This window comes from Stegostoma tigrinum, chromosome 26 (assembly GCF_030684315.1).
Source record: "Stegostoma tigrinum isolate sSteTig4 chromosome 26, sSteTig4.hap1, whole genome shotgun sequence".
Taxonomy (NCBI): Eukaryota; Metazoa; Chordata; class Chondrichthyes; order Orectolobiformes; family Stegostomatidae; genus Stegostoma; species Stegostoma tigrinum.
This window is the reverse complement of record NC_081379.1, coordinates 48,508,197-48,526,433: the sequence shown is the minus strand read 5'-3', so window position 1 is coordinate 48,526,433 and position 18,237 is coordinate 48,508,197. Positions and strand designations below refer to the sequence as shown.

The window sequence follows — 18,237 nt, the reverse complement described above, 5'->3', positions numbered from 1 at the left end:
TCTCATCACTGTCACGTATCCACGCAGGGCTCTCCTCACCGTCACATATCTGCTCTGGGCTCTCCTCACCGTCACGTATCCGTACTGGGCTCTCCTCACTGTCATGTATCCACGCAGGGCTCTCCTCACTGTCACGTATCCACGCAGGGCTCTCCTCACCGTCACATATCTGCACTGGGCTCTCCTCACCATCACATATCCGTACTGGGCTCTCCTCACTGTCACGTATCCACGCAGGGCTCTCCTCACCGTCACGTATCCGTGCTGGGTTCTCCTTACTGCCATGTATCTACGCTGTGCTCTGCTCACTGTCACGTATCTGTGCTGGGCTCTCCTCACCACCACGTTTCCACGCTGGGCTCTCCTTACCATCACGTATCCGTGCTGGGCTCTCCTCACCGTCACATATCCGCACTGAGCTCTCCTCTCCATCACGTATCCACACTGAACTCTCCTCAACATCATGTATCCGCACTGGGCTCTCCTCACCATCACGTATCTGCACTGGGCTCTCCTCACCGTCACATATCTGCAATGGCCTCTCCTCACCGTCATGTATCCACACTGGGCTCTCCTCACCACTGCATATATGCACTGGGCTCACCTCACCGTCATGTATCCGCCCTGGCCTGTCCTCACCGTCACATATCTGCGCTGGGCTCTCTTCACCGTCACGTATCCGCACTGGGCTCTCCTCATCCTCACGTATCCGCACTGAGCTCTCCTCACCGTCACATATCTGCGCTGGGCTCTCCTCACCGTCACGTATCCGCACTGAGCTCTCCTCACCGCTGCATATATGCACTGGGCTCTCCTCAACGTCACGTATCCGCCCTGGGCTCTCCTCATCGCGGCTGCTGCCATCGCCACAATGAAGATCTGTGCAACAGGTAACTGAAAGGATGGAAATATTTTTTCTTTATGATGGAGGAGATTTGATTGATGAAGCTCGGGAGATGACTTGTCTGAATCTCCTGCTCTGAAGATCTGGAACTGGGCTGAATGGCCTTCAACAACTGCAACCATTTTCCTTTTGTGTTGGGTTGGACTCCAACTCTGATTCACACCTACCTCTACTTTTCTCATTCCTGTGACGCGATACTCTGCTAAATGTTCACTCAGTGGGTCACCGTTCGAGCATGCCGCTGGGTGTGATTTTGGCAGTCAGTCACATTAAGTAGGTCATGTGGGTATGAAAATCGATGATCCAGTTCTCATAATATGGCTCATGGGTAAGGTGCCCACTTAGCTGTGTGCCCCAGGCTTAACTGCCAATTAAAGGCCTCAACCCATTTCCACTATCACAATACCTCCTAAAATAACATGCCCTGCCTGTGAATCCCTGCCACGCTTGCCACACACCCCATGTTCTATATTTCCTTCTTCTGAAGGAACCCAGGCTTGCCTTGTCCACTGCCTGTGACACTTCCTCATCCACTGACTCACTAGAACTGCAGGTAAACCAGATAGATTGGCATCTCTCAAGGGCAGGCATTCCTTCCTTGGACGGTGAAAGTCTGCCACAGTCCTGTTAAGGCTGCCTGCACAGTAATGTCATCAGGTTATGGTTAGTTTTCATCTTCTGTTTTCATTTTCTTTACTTTGGACAGCCTCAGACTGCTGAGGCCGTCATGCAAAGACTGGAACAAACAGCCCTCCTGTTGATCCAACCCAAGCTCTGGATGAGATACGTGGACAACATTTTTGTAATTGTGAAAAGAACTGAAATTGAGAACTCCAGCTGACTCATCAACACCGTACTGACAGGGATCAAATTTACAAGAGAGGAGGAAAACAACAACAAATTCCCGTTCCTGGGCATGATGTTGGCAATAAAAGAGAACAGGGACTTTGCTACAAAAGTATACAGGAAATCCACACATACTGACCAGGTCTGAAACTATCACCACTGCCACCCAGACTCACACAACAGGAGCTGAGTTAGGACCCTGCTCAAAAGAACCGCTACACACTGCAACAAACCCAATCACCAGAAGGAAGAAGGAGAACACCCCTATATAAAGTCTTTACCAGGAATGGATGTGCCTGCGATAACAGCGTGTAGATCTGGATGAACACAGCAGGCCAAGCAGCATCAGATGAGCAGGAAAGCTGACGTTTCAAGCCTAGACCCTTCTTCAGAAAGACACTTCTAGGCCTGAAACATCAGCTTTCCTGCTCCTCTGATGCTGCTTGGCCTGCTGTGTTCATCCAGCTCCACACCATGTTACCTCAGATTCTCCAGCATCTACAGCTCCTACCACCCCTGGATACCCCCTGTCCTCGGTTCCAACACACACAGACGTGAAAAACTACACTTTCAACTGGGACAACACCACTATCATAGAACATTCCAAACAGAGGACAGCCAGGGAATTCTTGGAGGCTTGGCATTCATCCATGGATTCCAACCACAAACACATTGAATTAGACCTGATATGCCGATCATTACAATGCACAGCCGGAACTGGCACCTACCGGAAGCAGCAACAACCAGATCGTATAAATTCGATCCAGCACAAGATAACAGCGCTTCTCAAGATTCTCCGCAGCACTGAGGATGTTGCCTGTTAAGGGGACGAAATGTCTGCTATCAAACCTCCCAGCTCAGCGAACATGCCAACATCTACATCTAGAGGCTGAAGAGGCTGCGCTATTTTCCCTGGACTGACAGAGGCTGAGGGGTGACCTTATAAAGGCATGAAGAGCATGGACAGGGTGAATAGTCAAAGTCCTTTCCCTGGGGCGTGGGTCTCCAAGCCAAGAGGACATAGATTTAAGGTGAGATGGGAAAGATTTAAAATGGACCTAGGTGGCAACTTTTTCACACAGAGGGTGGTGCGTGTATGGAATGAGCTGCCAGAGGAAGTGGTGGAGGCTGGTACAGTTACAACATTTAAGAGGCATCTGGATGGATAAATGAATAGGAAGCGTTTCGAGGGATATGGGTCAAATGCCGGCAAATGGGACTAGACTTATGTAGGGTAGCTGGTCGGCATGGACATGTTGGACCAAAGGATCTGTTTCCATGCTTACAGCTCTATGACTCTGTGAGAGTAAATGAAAGAGGTCATTGGTGTACACACAGTCTTGTGTTAACATCAAAGAACTAAAAGGGATTTGAAAGGAAGAGACAAAAAGCTACTCATTGAATTCTGTGGTCCAGACCAGTGCATTCAAGCTGGGTTCTCCAAAATTCTTTCCCGTTTCTACTCTTAATATCGTTGGCTCATCTGCTTTTGTCGGTTCATCTATTTGAGGAGGAATTTACAGAAGTTTTAAGTTAGAAACATAGAAAATAGGTTCAGGAATAGGCCTTTCACCCCTTTGAGCCTGCACCCCCATTCAATATGATCATGGCTGATCATGCAATCTCAGTATTCCACTCCTGCCTTCTCTCCATAACCCTTGATCCCTTTACCCAAAAGGGTTACGTACAGCACTGTCTTGAATATATCTTTCTGTGGTAGAGAATTCCACAAGTTCACAATTCTGAATGAAGAAAATCTTCCTTATCTCGCTCCTGAATGGCTTATCCCTTATTTGTAGACTGTGAGCCCCACTGTTGGACTTCCCTAGCATCGGGAACATTCTTCCCGCACTTAGTCTGTCCAGTCCCATCAGGATTTTATATAGGTTTGCATGAGATCCCCTCCTCATTTTTTTCTAAATTCCAGTCAATGCAAGCCCAGTTGATCCAGACTTTCCTCATATGTCAGTCCTGCCATCAATCTGATGAACCTTCACTGGACTCCCTCAATAGTAAGAATGTCCTTTGTCAGACTAGAGGGCCAAAACTACACACGATACTCAAAGTGCACTCTCACCAAGACCCTGTATAAATGCAGCAAGACATCTTTACTCTGATACTCAAATCCTCCGTTGTGCAGTTGTAAGTCAGCAATTCACATTGTCTAATGGCCATGAATTAAAAACAAGACAATTGCCTTCATAAGTTCAGGAAATTGGACAGTGCTTTCTTCATCAGTCACATAAAGTGGGGAATTTGGTTCATTTAACTAAATCTCTTCTTATTTGTCATGACTGTGGAAATGGTGAGGCTTGATTTCCAGTGCATTACCCCAGTTAGTCATGACATCAATAAGGTAGTTACCAACTCCCCTTCTGGTGATTTGAGAACCTGAATGCTGCATTGTAAACTTCAGCCTGGTTTCAAGAGTAGTCACTCTCATCTTGCCACAAGCTTTGCTAGGACTGACTGTTGAGGCAGATTCTAATTCTCCTTTGGTTATTATTGATTTGTTCTGGAAAGGGGAATATTTGCAAGGATATGGGGGAAAACATGGGAGTGGGACTAATTGGACGGACCTTTCAATAGGCCAGCATGAATATGATGGACCAAAAGGCCTTAGATTGTGCCTTTGTTTAGAAACATTCATAGAATCATACCCTCTATAGTCCAGTATGATTTTCCCAGTTCCTGGAATGTTGTGTGTTGGTAGCGGGAACTTGCCAGTCAAACGGGATTCTGGCTTAAAGACGTGCCCCAGGTCACTGTCGGAGAAACATGCCTAACTATCCTGTGTGACATCAGCCATTTCCAACACCAGCTACCCTGTGTTCTCTATGAATGAGAATGACCATTTAATATTAGACTCCTGTGTTTTTGCTCTTTAGGTTGAACCTGCACAAATCCATTTCATGGAAGATTTGAATATTTAGCAAATAGAGAGACTTTCATCCATTCAGCCTGAACTGCAATCAAATCCTGATCTTTGAAGTTTGAGGTCCACTGCGCTATACTAATCATTTTATTCTTTGGATCCATTTCGTTAACAGCTCATTTCCAATATGACTTCAGAGTATTTCGCAGCAAGGCTTTGGATTAAAATCACAGACAATACGACACATCCTACACCATACTATGAGCCTGAGTTCTACACTACCGAGGATCATGGGACTGCCCATTTGTCCCTTGTGGCAGAGGATGGCAGTGCAGTGTCAGTAACCAGCACCATTAACTTATAGTAAGAGACTACTGGTCTTAAAATATTCATTCACAACGATAACGTCTCTATTTGCGTCCTTCCCCTTGATGCTTCTTCTTGGTCCTAGTACGGTGGGCAATGTGAGTGGGTAATGGAGTGAATCATTTGGTATATGAACTTTTCCATAGCTGTTTTTAGCCAAAACAGGAATTGTAATAAAGGGAGGAGGCTGATGTGGGTAAAAATATAACTCCACATAAGAATGAGAGAAAGAAAATGATGATTCCCTACACTTACCAGTCTCCAAAACCTTGCTTTTTATCCTTTCCCGCATTACAACAGGGGCCGCAAGTCGTAAGTATTGGACTGGCTGTACAGTTGCTATATATTACATATTAAATATTACAGAAAAAATACATAGGTCTTGGAGAAAATGCAGAGAAGATTTACCAAGAAAAATGCCAGTGCTAGAATTATCAGGAAACCTGAACAGGCACCAGATCTTTTCTCCATGAATGTGAAAGTTTGTCTTAATAACAGCCTTCATAATTCTGCACGGGTTTAATCAGAAAATGCAGAGAACTCCACTTGTAGGTGGGGTTTGAAACTAAATTCCATTAATAGAAGGTAGTTACTAAGAAATATCATAAAGAAATTGGGAGATACTGTCTTACCCAGAGAATTGTTCGAATGTGAAACCTAGTACCACATGAAGCAAAGGAAATGTGAAAGGGGAAGCTGTTAAAATACTCATGGGAGACAGGCAGGAGATGCGGACAGAATTAGGTACAGATTGGAGGAGGATGATAACCAGAATGGACCAATTGGACCAGGAGGCCTCATCCTAAGCTGTTACTTTCTATGTAATATATTGTTGGGAATGCTATGACTGAACTGTTATTATTGCAGTAAGTTCATAAAGTACCAGTTTTGAAGAACCCACACTGAAGTTTGGAGCTTGCCACCCAAAAGTACTTCTGGATGCACCATTTCCATTACTGCCCATTGGATTACATTCTTACTAAGTACAGCTGTCTATTAGAGATGCTGATGATAGAAAAAAATGTCAAAAATAAAATTTTGAACTATGCACAGTTGATCAGAGTTTGGAATAGTTTGTGGATTTGAAAAAAACTTCAATGTTTAAAAGCTATGAATTGCCTTTGCTACCAATCTGTCTCCAAAGTTTAAAAACACTGCACCTTCTCTGTAAAGGCTGGGTGAAATGAAGCATGTTTGTTGATAGAAGTATGTATTTTGTTGTTTTGCAGCTTTGGGTCAAAGGTGAGGTCCAGCAAAAATGGGATCATTTTCAACGATGAAATGGATGACTTTTCTTCACCAGGCAGTCTGAATGGGTTTGATGTTCCACCTTCCCCAGCCAACTTCATCATGCCAGGTCTGGCTCTGCTTTAACAGTGTTGTGGGTACATAACCAAAGTTACCTTTAATTTGGCCACTTGTTATGAAATCTAACAGATAGTTGCGCACTGAAACAATAATTCAAACTTTATTGCATGTAGCACCCAAAATAAAACCTCTTTCGTGAGCCATACAAGCCTTACAACCCAACTCAGCTATTACCTGATTAGTGGTAGAACCTGACCAGGATTTCAACTGATACTGGTCTGTCTCTAGAAGTGCCCAGGGTTTCATCGATGTGCAGCATTGTTCTTTGAAGTTCTACTGTTGAGGTGTTCTAGTATTGGATTCTTATACAATTTCCTGTTTTTTTTAAGTTTGCAGTGTGACATTATTGATAATTCAATAAATCCTTTCTTCCCCAACAGTGATTACACTTTCAGAGGCCTCAAGTCTGTACCTTGTCTTCTTATCAGAAGCACCTCCTTTGTCCCTTGTTCCATTCGGAGTTAGCTGTCAGTTGTAAAGCGCAGCTTTCCTTGCACTTAACCCCTTCACTTCAGGCAGGTCTTAATTGCCTATTTGTCACAAGGCAGCTGATTATCAAACAGTTGTTATCACCTCTCTTCCAGGAAACAGTTTGTTTGCATATCTTCTTCCCAGGGATGGTTTATTTGCATGCTTGTTTAACTCCTTTTATAACAGTTTCTCGTTGTCCCTTTCATCTCAAGAAATAGTTTATTTCAGACTAGGTTATTGCTGATTCTTACAATCCACTAAGTTATTAAAGTTGTGAAGTTTACGTTATCATAATGAGGAGGCTCAACCAATGGAAATTTAAGATAGTGCTGCAAAACTATGAAGGTACTTTAATGGAGATTGTGACATGCATACTTCACACTTGGGGATGGTGCCTTTTCAGGAAACTAGAAACTTACAGCACAGAGGAGGCTGTGTGGCCAACCATGTGTGGAACTGGAGGATCATGGAAGATCGGGCAGCATCGAAGGAAAAGGAGAGTCAATGTTTCGGGTCGGGGCCCTTCATCAGGACATGCTGTGTTCCTCCTGTTCCACACTATATTGACTTTGACTCCTGCATCTGCAGTTCTTGCTATATCTATGCGAATTGAAATCCTACTGCAAAGCCTCTTCTAAGAACTCCCCGAGTTCTGATGAAGGGTCCAGACCCAAGACATTAACCTTCCTGCTCCTCTGATGCTGCCTGACCTGTTGTGATCCTCCAACTCCACACTGTATTGACTCTGATTTCAGCATCTGCAGTTCCTGCGATTCCCGTATGGCCAATCATGCTTGTGTCAGCTTTTGACAGAGCTATCCAATTAATCCCGCTCACTTGCACTTTATCTTATAGTTTTGGAAATCTTCTTTTTTCAAATATATACCTAATCTCCCTTTGATATGAAGCAAAGAAGAAGGAATCACCTTTTGAATTTCTTTTTAATTCGCCCATGGAATGTGAATGTCAGTAGCTGGCTCAGCATTTATTCTATTTGCATTGAGGAGGTGATGGAGAACCACTTTTTTCGACCATTGCAGTCCATTTTGTGTGGAAATCTTGATGTAATTGTAAAGGGCTTTGCTGAGACTGCATCTGGAGCAGTGTGTACAGTGTTAGTGGGAAGCTGACGTTTCAGGCCTAGACCCTTAGGGTCTTGGCCCGAAACGTCAGCTTTCATGCTCCTCTGATGCTGCTTGGCCTGCTGTGTTCATCCAGCTCTACACCTTGTTACCTCAGATTCTGCAGCATCTGCAGTTCCTACTGTCTCTGTCCAGTTTTAGTGTCAGTACTTAAGGCACTACTTAGATTGGAAACAGCTCAGAGAAAGTTCGCTTCAGTATATGTGCATTATCTTTTTGAAGCGGTACATTGAAATGTGTAGAATTTTGAGCAGGCTTGACATGGTGGTTGCCCCTTGGTGTGAGATTCTAGAATAAGGTATCACAGTTTAACAATCACATTTAAAAACCCTCTGATGAAGGGTCTAGGCCCGAAACGTCAGCTTTTGTGCTCCTGAGATGCTGCTTAGCCTGCTGTGTTCATCCAGCTTCACACTTTGTTATCTCGGATTCTCCAGCATCTGCAGTTCCCATTATCTCTGATCACATTTAAAAGGGCAGATGGGGAGAAAGTTCTCAGACAGCCATCAGCTTTGGAGGCAGGCTGAATTGTGGAATATATTCAAGGCTGCAAATCTACGATGTTCCTTTGACAGTGTTTTTCCAAAAACCACAATTTCTACCACTTTGCAGGACAAAGGCATAGGTATACCATAGCTGCAATTTATTCACGAAATCTCACATCATCCTGACTTGGAAATGTGTCGCTGCTCCTTCCCTGTCATTAGCTTAAAATCCTCTAATTCCTTCCTCAACAGCCCTGGACATGTTCCGACCTTGCACAAGATATAGATATAGCTGTTTATGAATGTGTCCCACAAGCATCTTCTCAATCGCAACTGGGGATATGAGTTAAGAGTTAGCTTTGCCAATGAGGCGTATATCGCATGAAGTAATTTCTTTAAAGTAAAACCCTCATGGTAATTCAAGTGTGATCAATCTAACAAATGCTGCAGTGATTTATATCACACTTGATCAACACATTTCTTATACTGCATCAGAATGTGAGTCGTTTAAAAATTATTGTTTTCTCAATAGGTAAAACACCTCTATCCTCTATGTGCCCTGCTATTATACTTGATAAAAACAGGTCAGTGAAAATGGTGGTGGGAGCCTCAGGAGGAACAATGATCACCACGGCAACTGCTCTGGTAAGTACTCACGGTTTAAATATGTGTTGTTCTTGGGGTATACCCTTTATTTGTAAAGCCAATGTTTGTTGCTAATCTCCAACTGTCCTTGTGGTAATGGTGGTGAGCTGTTTTAGTGAACCTCTGTAATCCACCAGCCGAATGAATAAGTGGTGATTTATTATCACTTGTAGTCTGCAATGAACAACACAGTAAAATGCAGTGAAAGGCTTCAGCTTTCGCCACAATCTGGCACCTTTTTGAATGGTTTAAGAATGAAACATTTTGGCTGAAAGAGAGTCCATCTTTGTTCTGCGACCTCTGCCTTGAGCCTTGAGCCGCTGCATACTTCCTTGAAGGTGGAGTTGCAGATAGGGTGATGAGGAGGGTGTGTGGCATACTTGACTTCATTAGTCAGAACATTGAGTGTAGGAGTTGGGATGTCATATTACAGCTCAGTGAGGCCACTTTTAGAATACAGTGTACAACCCTGGTCGTCCCTCTGTAGGAAGAATGTTGTTAAATTTGAGAAGGTGCAGAAAGGATTCACAAAGATGTTGCTGGAACTGGAGGGTTTGAGACTGGATTTAGGTTGGATTTTTTCCCCCAGAGCATTGGAGGCTGACGGGTGACCTTATAGAGGTTTATAAAATCATGATTGGTATGGATAGGGTGAATAATCAAGGAAGGGGAATCCAAAACTATATGGCATAGGTTTAGTTGAGAGGGGAAAGATTTAAAAAGGACCTGACAGGCAACTTTTTCATGCAGAGAGTGGTGTATGTATAGAACTGGCCTCCTCCAGTGATCCCCATCATTACAGATACCAGTCTTCAGCCAATTCAATTCACTCCATGGATACTGCAAAGGCTACAGACTCTGCCAACATTCCAGCAACAGTATCAAAGACTTGTGTTCCAGAACTTGCAGTTCCTGTACTCAAGCTCTTCCAGTAGAGTTACAACATCGGCATCTATTCAACAATGTGGAAAATTGCCCAAGTATGTCCTGTAGATAAAAAGCAGGACAAATCCAACCGGGCCAATTACCGCCCCATCTGTCTACTCTCAATCATCAGTAAAGTGATGGAAGGTGTCAACAACAGTGCTGTCAAGCAGCACCTGCTCAGCAATAACCTGCTCAGTGACACCCAGTTTGGGCTCTGCCAGGGCCACTCAGCTCCTGACCTCATTACAGCCTTGATTCAAACATGGACAAAAGAGCTGAATTCCAGAGGTGAGGTGAGAGTGACAGCCCTAGATATCAAGGCTGCATTCGACTGAGTGTGGCATCAAGGAGCCCGAGCAAAATGGGAATCAATGGGTATCAGGGGTAAATCTTCTGTTGGTTGCATTCATACCTGGCACTTAAGAAGATGATTGTAGTTGTGGGAGGTCAATCATCTCAGCTTTAGGACATCTCTGCAGGAGTTCCTCAGGGTAGCGTCCTAAGCTCAAATGTCTTCAGCTGCTCCAGTAATAAACTTCCCTCCATCGTAAGGTCAGAAGTATAGATATTTTCCGATGATTGCACAGTGTTCAGCAAGATTCATGGCTCTTCAGGTACTAAAGCAGTCTGTTTTCAAATGTAACAAGATCTGGACAGTATCCAGGCTTCAACTGACATGTGGCAAGTAACATTCATGCCACACAAATGCCAGGCTATGACCAACACCAATTAAAGACAATCTAACCACATCCCCTTGACATTCATTGGTGGTAGCATCACTGAATCCCTTACAATCAAAATACAGTGGTTATCATTGATCAGAAACTCACCACATAAACACTACGGCTACTAGACCAAGTTAGATGTGAGGAATACTGCGGCGAGTAACTCATCTCTCCAAAGCCTATCCACAGTCTACAAGGCACAAGTCAGGAGTGTGATGGAATACTCCCCACTTGCTTGGATGGCTGTTGCCCCAACAACACTGGGGCGGCGCGGTGGCTCAGTGGTTAGCACTGCAGCCCCACAGCGCCAGGGACCCGGGTTCGATTCCAGCCTCGGGCGACTGTCTGTGTGGAGTTTGCACATTCTGCCTGTATCTGCGTGGGTTTCCTCCGGGTGCTTCGGTTTCCCCCCACAGTCCAAAGATGTGCAGGCCGGGTGGATCGGCCATGTTAAATTGCCCAGTGTTCAGGGGTGTGTGGGTTATAGGGGGATGGGTCTGGGTGGGATGCTTCAAGGGGCGGTGTGGACTTGTTGGGCCAAAGGGCCTGTTTCCACACTGCAGGGGATCTAATCTAAAAAAAAACTCAAGAAGCTTGACACCATCCGGGGCAAAATGCTTGACTTGCACGACATCCACAAGTATCCACTCCGTCCACCACCGACGCTCAGTAGCAGCAGTGTGTACTATCTACAAGATGCTCTGCAGGAATTCACCAAAGATCCTCAGATAGCACCTTCCAAACCCACAGCTGCTTCCACCTAGAAGGACCAGGGCAGCAGATACATGGGAACACCACCACCTTCAAATTTCCATCCAATCCACCCAATGGGAATCGAGGGGACATTCCCAGTCTCACACTGGGGAGTTGTGGGGTGATTTTCAATCTCTGACTGGGAATCAAAGGGACATTCCTAGTCACACACTGGGAAGCTGTGGGGTCATTCCCAGTCTCACACTGGGAATCAAGACAAAATTCCCAGTCACACATTGAGAATCGTGGGGACATTCCCAGTCTCACACTGGAAATCAAGGCAACATTCCCAGTCACACATTGAGAATCGTAGGGACATTCGCCGTCTCACAGTGGGAATCAAGGCAACATTCCCAGTCGTACATTGAGAATCGTGGGGACATTCCCAGTCACACACTGGGAAGTTGCGGGGTCATTCCCAGTCTCACACTGGGGAATTGTGGAGTCTTTCCCAATCTCTCACAGTGGGGTCATGGGGTCATTCCCAGTCTCTCACTGTTGGGTCGTTGGGTCATTTCCAGTCACACCGGGGATCAAGGGGACATTCCCAGTCATATACTTGAGAAACATACCATTACATTTTTGGTTCATTTACTGTTCTTGTATTTCTAGGTGATAATGAATGTGTTGTGGTTTAACTACAATGTTGAGAGAGCTGTCACTGAACCTAGATTTCACAATCAACTATTCCCCAATGTGACTCAAGTTGAGGAAGCTATAGAGGAGGTTAGTGTATATGTTTTACACATGTTTACCTGAAAAGATTGGATATTGATTAATGCTTCCATAGCATTTATGAGTCATACTTTTCTGTCACTCACCCCTCTCCCTCAGTTCACCTACATCCTCCAAATCCAACCATCTTGTTTCATGGAAATGAAACCATGGAATGGTTACAGTTGTATGAACTAGTCAATTTTGCTTTTGGTCTCTCGAATCTCCCACAGACCCTGTCAATCCTGCAGGTAACAGGTGATCGTTCAGTGCATAAATGTGTACACATAAAGTACATAAACCTATTACCATCACGTTACTTGGAATAGTCAATAGACTTGTCTAAATCAAACAGTAAATCTTTCAAAACGAACTACAAGAGGGTGTTGTAAAGCTGTCAGTGCATTTAAAAAACTTGCTTTTAAAATCTTTGAAAAAAATGCCTAGAGTATTAAAAACTTGTTTGCTGTATTGCAATTTAAAAATTGTTTGCTATTTCATTATGTCTGTTGATATAAGCTTCAGGGGTTTCCATTGTAAAGTTACTGCTGCATGACTTATTCCATAACCGTCCATTATCATAGTCTGATGACTTCATTGCACAGTATGATTGGCAGTTTCATGTGGTTATAGATACTGGATGCAGGATAATAAATGCATTACAATGCTTGTTGTTATAGGGGTTGCACACTTAAATGAGATGCTTACTTTTGCAGAGCTTTGTTTTTTTGAAGGAGTATAATTGTGGTAATTGAATTTTTATGATGCCTTTTTTCAATAGGCAAATAGAATATTTAATACAACTTAGATCTGTTCTATCTGATCTAAGGACAGGTTCATAGATCTACCCTTGGTGAATACTGGATGAATAAAGGCAATGGACTTTGGGTGGAGAGGCTGGAATTTCATGAATTAGCACCAAGTTTACATAACAGCTATAAGTGAGCATGGGGCAGTGTGAGTAGAGAGGCATAGACTGTCGTGGAGGGTGTGTGAGTTGACACAAGGCGAAATGTGACATAGGTTGGCTTGGGGAGGGTGTTGTGGGGAGCTGAGGGATGAAGCCTGAAGCAATATTACATGTTTTACTGTTTATTTTCAGATTTTAGACTCAGTGCCAAATCATCAATGTTCAGGGAGGTGTAGATTAGGTGGCTTAAAGGGAAATGGCTCTGGGTGGGACACTCTGAGGGTTGGTGTGAACTTGTTAGGTCGAAGGGCCTGTTTCCACACTGTAGGGATTCTATAATTCTATGAACTATGATCAAGGCCCAGCTTCACACCTAGCCTCTAAAGTTATTCTCGAGTTGCTTGCATTGATTTCTAATCCAGCCCACCTCCCCCAGACAGAAAATCTGATTTCGAGGTAGCAGTACAATAGAGACCAGGTTCACAGTGTGGGGGATTCATCCATCTTCTGTGCACATGACCAAGGAGTGAAGATCTGGGTCTACAGAAGAGATTATCATGCCATTGGTCTAGATAGTTACACATTTGTTTGTGCCTACTGTGATAGTCTATCAGCCCAGAATTACTTCTACTCAGGCTCCTAAAGTGGGCTTAAAATTTTATGAGTCTCTCCGCTGAGGTCAAGTTGTCAGCTGATGCAGATTGAGCACCCATGCTCTGCCTCATTCCAACATGACCCTTGGCCTTAGAGGTTATTTGATGAAGAAATGTTGCATGAACTGACATTACATTTCCTCGCACACACGAAACTGAGAGATGATCTGACGGAGACTTTTAAAATACAACAAAAATTTGTTGGAAAATGCAGCAAAAGATCATTTTCACTGGGGGGAGTAGAGAATGAGGAGTGTTTATTCTTAAAATTAGAATTACGGCAATTAAAACTGACATCTGGAAGGAGTTTTTCACATGCAGACAGAAAAATGGAACTTTCCAATCGAACTTTCATTCCTCCAAATATTAAACTGGTCAGATCTAAACTTCTTCTTCATTTTAGGAAAAAAAAGTTCCCATTTAGATTTTCATGTAAACAAGTCACAAGGCCAGGTTTTTGACAATTTTTAAGTTTACTTTTCTAATCTGTTTTTAGCCTGGATAGTTTTATGGCGACCTTTTACATCGTGAAACGTCTTGATTCTATGACAGTCCTGGGTAAAAGAATAACCAGAAATTCCTGCATTTTAAAGAGGTTCTGATGCAACACAGGTCAAGTTTCACTGCAAATGGTTTGTGGCTTTCTGCTAGTCTGTAAATATTATTCTTAAAAATTCCAATTCTCACCTCAAGTTGTGAACTTTTCCAGTTTTTGAGTGCTGTGGTCAATGGTATGTCAGTTGGGGGAATATGTGAGATCAGAAAAATTAGATTCTTGATGTTAAGAAGAACAAGTTTGGTTTTCCTTCTAATTTTCTAATGGCTCAATAAAAATCTTGCTAATGTGCAGCAAGAGGCCTATTTGCATGCATTTTGTTACAAAGTTGCATCATTTAAATGCTTGCTATTCTCCCAGGCTGCAGACATAACTTAGACGGTGATAATTCCTGACGTAAGTGTCCAAGTGGAAACCTGGCAACTACACCTTGCCACTTGCTCACCTGGGCGTCAGTTTTGGCCAGCCGTCACCAATATCTCAGGGCACGTTCTGCACACAGCAACCAATTGCACCGGCCCCAGGTCCATGCAGATTGTCATCGGTCAAACACCAGCCTCATTAAATCCATGCAGCTCATCCCCCACTCACTTGGGATACAATACCCCATTTCAGTGCCCTACTTTGGGGTGTGCTAGCACCTTCCGTTGTAATGCGGCTGGCAGGCACTTTGCGAGCACAGGCATGTACCCATCGCATGCATCACAGCAGGGTGTGCCTCAGGGCTGTTCACTTACCTTTTTAACACTCACTCACTTGGCACTTACTTGGATGTTTTCCATAGCTTTGCTTTGACTTTGCATTGTCATACAGGCATCTATGGAGCTTGTGATGTTTACCAGGCAGTGAACAAACACGAGGGCAAACGTGTTGCACTGTGCTCCATCAATTCGCAGCAGCTACAGCGACAATGGTGGCCAATCAAACAGATGACGGTGTAAAATAATCTTGAATTTACAAATGTAAGATTCCATTTGCACTGAAGTGTCAGCTGAGCAACCTTTGCACCCTCAGAAGCTTTTCTTTTCCATTTCTGTTTCTCTCCTGCTAAATCCCTGCCACAGAAGGTGATTGATGTCAAAACATTGAACGTTTTCAAGGAGTTAGATATAGTTCTTAGAGCTAAATGGGGTGAAAGCATATGGGGAGAAAGCGGGTACAGAGTACTGAGTTAGACTATCAGTCATGATCATATTGAAGGACAGAGCAGCTCGAAGGGCTGAATGGTCTACTCCTGACCCTATTTTCTGTTTTGACACTTACATGTACTGTGAAAGGGTATTATGGCTGGAGGCAATTGGCTTGATGTCCAGCTGGTGTTTCAATATGGCATTGGAGATGTGAATCCCAGAAAGTCCTGGCAGAGACAAGCTCTTCCACCATCCATAAGTGAGTGACAGCACGAATGCAGTGCCACACAGTTTGTTGTATCCAAAGTGAGTTCTGCAGTAGAAAGTTGCCTGACATAACTTGCTGCATCTCACAGAGAGCAACCCTCGAAGAAACTCCTGAAAATTTACACACAGTCGATTTTTAGCAAACTTCAGCCCTCTAATTCCCTATATCTTTATTTTATAATTTCAGAACTTATCATTGAGGTAAACAACTTCCAAATGGCCAAGCACGCTTCATTGATTTGGGATTCAAGGTCCATAGCAATACAAAGGTTTCATTTCCTGAGTACCGGTCGGCCACAATTTAATTCAGCGTGAAATGAAATCTGCCTGTTCCTGTGGTATTTTCTGTGCATTCAAAAAATGAGGGTGGTGCTGGCTACTTCACCATTTATTGCCCATCCCTAATTGCCCAGAGAGCAGTTAAGAATCAACCACATTGCTGTGGGTCGGCAGTCACATGTAGGCCAGACCAGGTAAAGGTGGTAATTTCCTTCCGTAAAAAGACATTGTTGAACCAGATGGGTTTTCCCAACAATTGACAATGGATTCAAGGTCACCATTAGACTTTTAATTCCAGTTTGCAAACTGCACCATCTGTAGTGGTAGGATTCGAACCCAGGTCCCCAGAACGTTGGGCCTCTGGATTAACAGTTCAGTGATAATGCCACTAGAACATTGCTCTCCTCCAATTGATCGCTTGCAAAGCCTCATTAGGAGCACAGAACATCTCAAAATGCATCTTCTCCTCATCAATACTATTCTATTATCAACAGCTTGCAAGAATATCTAGAATGCATGTTTTTATCAGTAAATCAAATTTCAGATGAAAATTCATATTAAACCTCTTATGCATGTTTGCATTTGCAGGCTGTACAAGAAGGCTTGCGAGAGAGGCACCACACATTGAAGACGATAACTAAGCTTCCATCAGGGGGTGTCGTCCAGGCCATTGTCAGAGATGGACGAAAGTGGTTTGCTGAATCAGACTATCGTAAAGGTGGCAAGCCTGCAGGTTACTGATGGGCCTGTGTAATTAATAACCATAACTCGTGTGTTAAGGTTCATATGTGCAGCAGCACGGTGTGGAGTTTTACAAATAGTTAACCAGGGTGAACTGTGTACAAACGTAACCATTAAAAAAGTCAGCTTCTTCCATTGAGCTGTGTTGACCAGTTTGCTGTATGTCTTCTGGAAGCAGGACCCAGACAAACATTGGAAGAGGAGACATTACCTATTTATAGCCTCAACCATATCGTCATCCAGGTGCATATTTTTTCCATTTTTTTAATGCAAAATGTTTAAAAGTAACTTAAGACTGAGGGGAGAAATGGGTGCAAAGAGAGTTAAATACTTTTAGCTCTTGGACCCATGGCCATTGCTAACCCAGAATGAGTGACAGAGTTAAAATGTCACTGTTCCGGCTGTAAGCCGGAATTTTCAGGCCACATCAAAGTCATAGATGAAGGTGGAAAGGCTTGAAAATACCTCAAATGGCCCTTGTCGCAGCTTCCCAATTCCTTTCTTGGTGTCAGCCATCATATTCCGGGCAGGTTTTGGGCCTGCCAATTTCTGAAGAAGGGTCTAGGCCCGAAACGTCAGCCTTGCTGCTCCTCTGATGCTGCTTGGCCTGCTGTGTTTATCCAGCTCTATCTCAGCTAAGTGAAGCTTGTTTAATGTTTTGTTTGAGATAAACTAGAGATACTGCCTCCAGTTTCCTAAAACAGCAAGGGATGAGTGGGGAATGGGAGTGAGAGCAATGACCTTGAGTCAACTCTCCTGTGGCAGGCTTTGTTGCCAGTGCTGCAGGTGGAACTACAGGGTGTGGTAGCAGCCAAAAATTACCGTGTAGTGGGATATCTCTGCACTCAACACAGTGGAGGTCTATTTTTATTTTTGAAGAAGTGGCTCTTTAATCATTCATAGGATGAGGGTGTTGCTGGCTATTGCGGCATTTATTGCCCATCCCTAATTGCCCAGAGCGGGGCAGTTAAGAATCAACCACATTACTGTGGGTCTGGAGTCACATGTAGGCCAGACCAGGTGAGTATGGCTGTTTCCTTCCCTAAAGGATATTAGTGAACCAGATGGGCTTTTCTCCCAACAATCAACAATAGTTTTATGGTCATCATTAGACTCTTAATTCCAGTTATTTATTGAATTCAAATTACACCATCTGCCATGGCAGGATTTGAACCCATGTCCACAGAATATTATCTGGGTCTCTGGATTAGCAGTCCATTGCCTCCCCTGTGCTGAGAGTATCTTTTTGTAAATGAACATCTCTGCTCATGGAAATCAAAAAAACTGTGGATGCTGTAATTCAGAAACAAAAACAAAAATTGCTGGAAAAGTTCAGCAGGCCTGGAAGCATCTGTGGAGAGGGATAAGAGTTAAAATTTCAGGTCGAGTGACCCTTCCCCAGAACTGCTCCGAACTTCCTCAGAGGAAGGGTCACTCAATCCAAAACATTAACTCTGATTTCTTTCCACAGATGCTGCCA

At 43.8% G+C, this 18,237-nt stretch overlaps 2 protein-coding genes across 3 annotated transcripts in view; both read left to right on the top strand.

Moving 5' to 3' along the window:
- The window catches only part of LOC125463958 (glutathione hydrolase 1 proenzyme-like), a 40,012-nt gene extending 23,239 nt beyond the window's left edge, over positions 1 to 16,773 (top strand). For both annotated transcript variants that reach the window (XM_048555781.2, XM_059655169.1), the window contains 5 exons: positions 4,801 to 4,988; positions 6,221 to 6,348; positions 8,990 to 9,102; positions 12,120 to 12,233; positions 16,605 to 16,773. In XM_048555781.2, coding sequence (XP_048411738.1) covers positions 4,801 to 4,988; positions 6,221 to 6,348; positions 8,990 to 9,102; positions 12,120 to 12,233; positions 16,605 to 16,757 — 696 coding nt within the window. In that variant the 3' untranslated portion in view covers positions 16,758 to 16,773. The remainder of the gene's footprint in view (positions 1 to 4,800; positions 4,989 to 6,220; positions 6,349 to 8,989; positions 9,103 to 12,119; positions 12,234 to 16,604) is intronic.
- A 124-nt stretch (positions 16,774 to 16,897) lies between these two features.
- LOC125463951 (glutathione hydrolase 1 proenzyme-like) overlaps positions 16,898 to 18,237 on the top strand; it is a 127,126-nt gene continuing 125,786 nt past the window's right edge. Inside the window, exon 1 of the mRNA XM_059655168.1 lies at positions 16,898 to 17,000. The gene's annotated coding sequence lies outside the window, so the exon portion shown is untranslated. The remainder of the gene's footprint in view (positions 17,001 to 18,237) is intronic.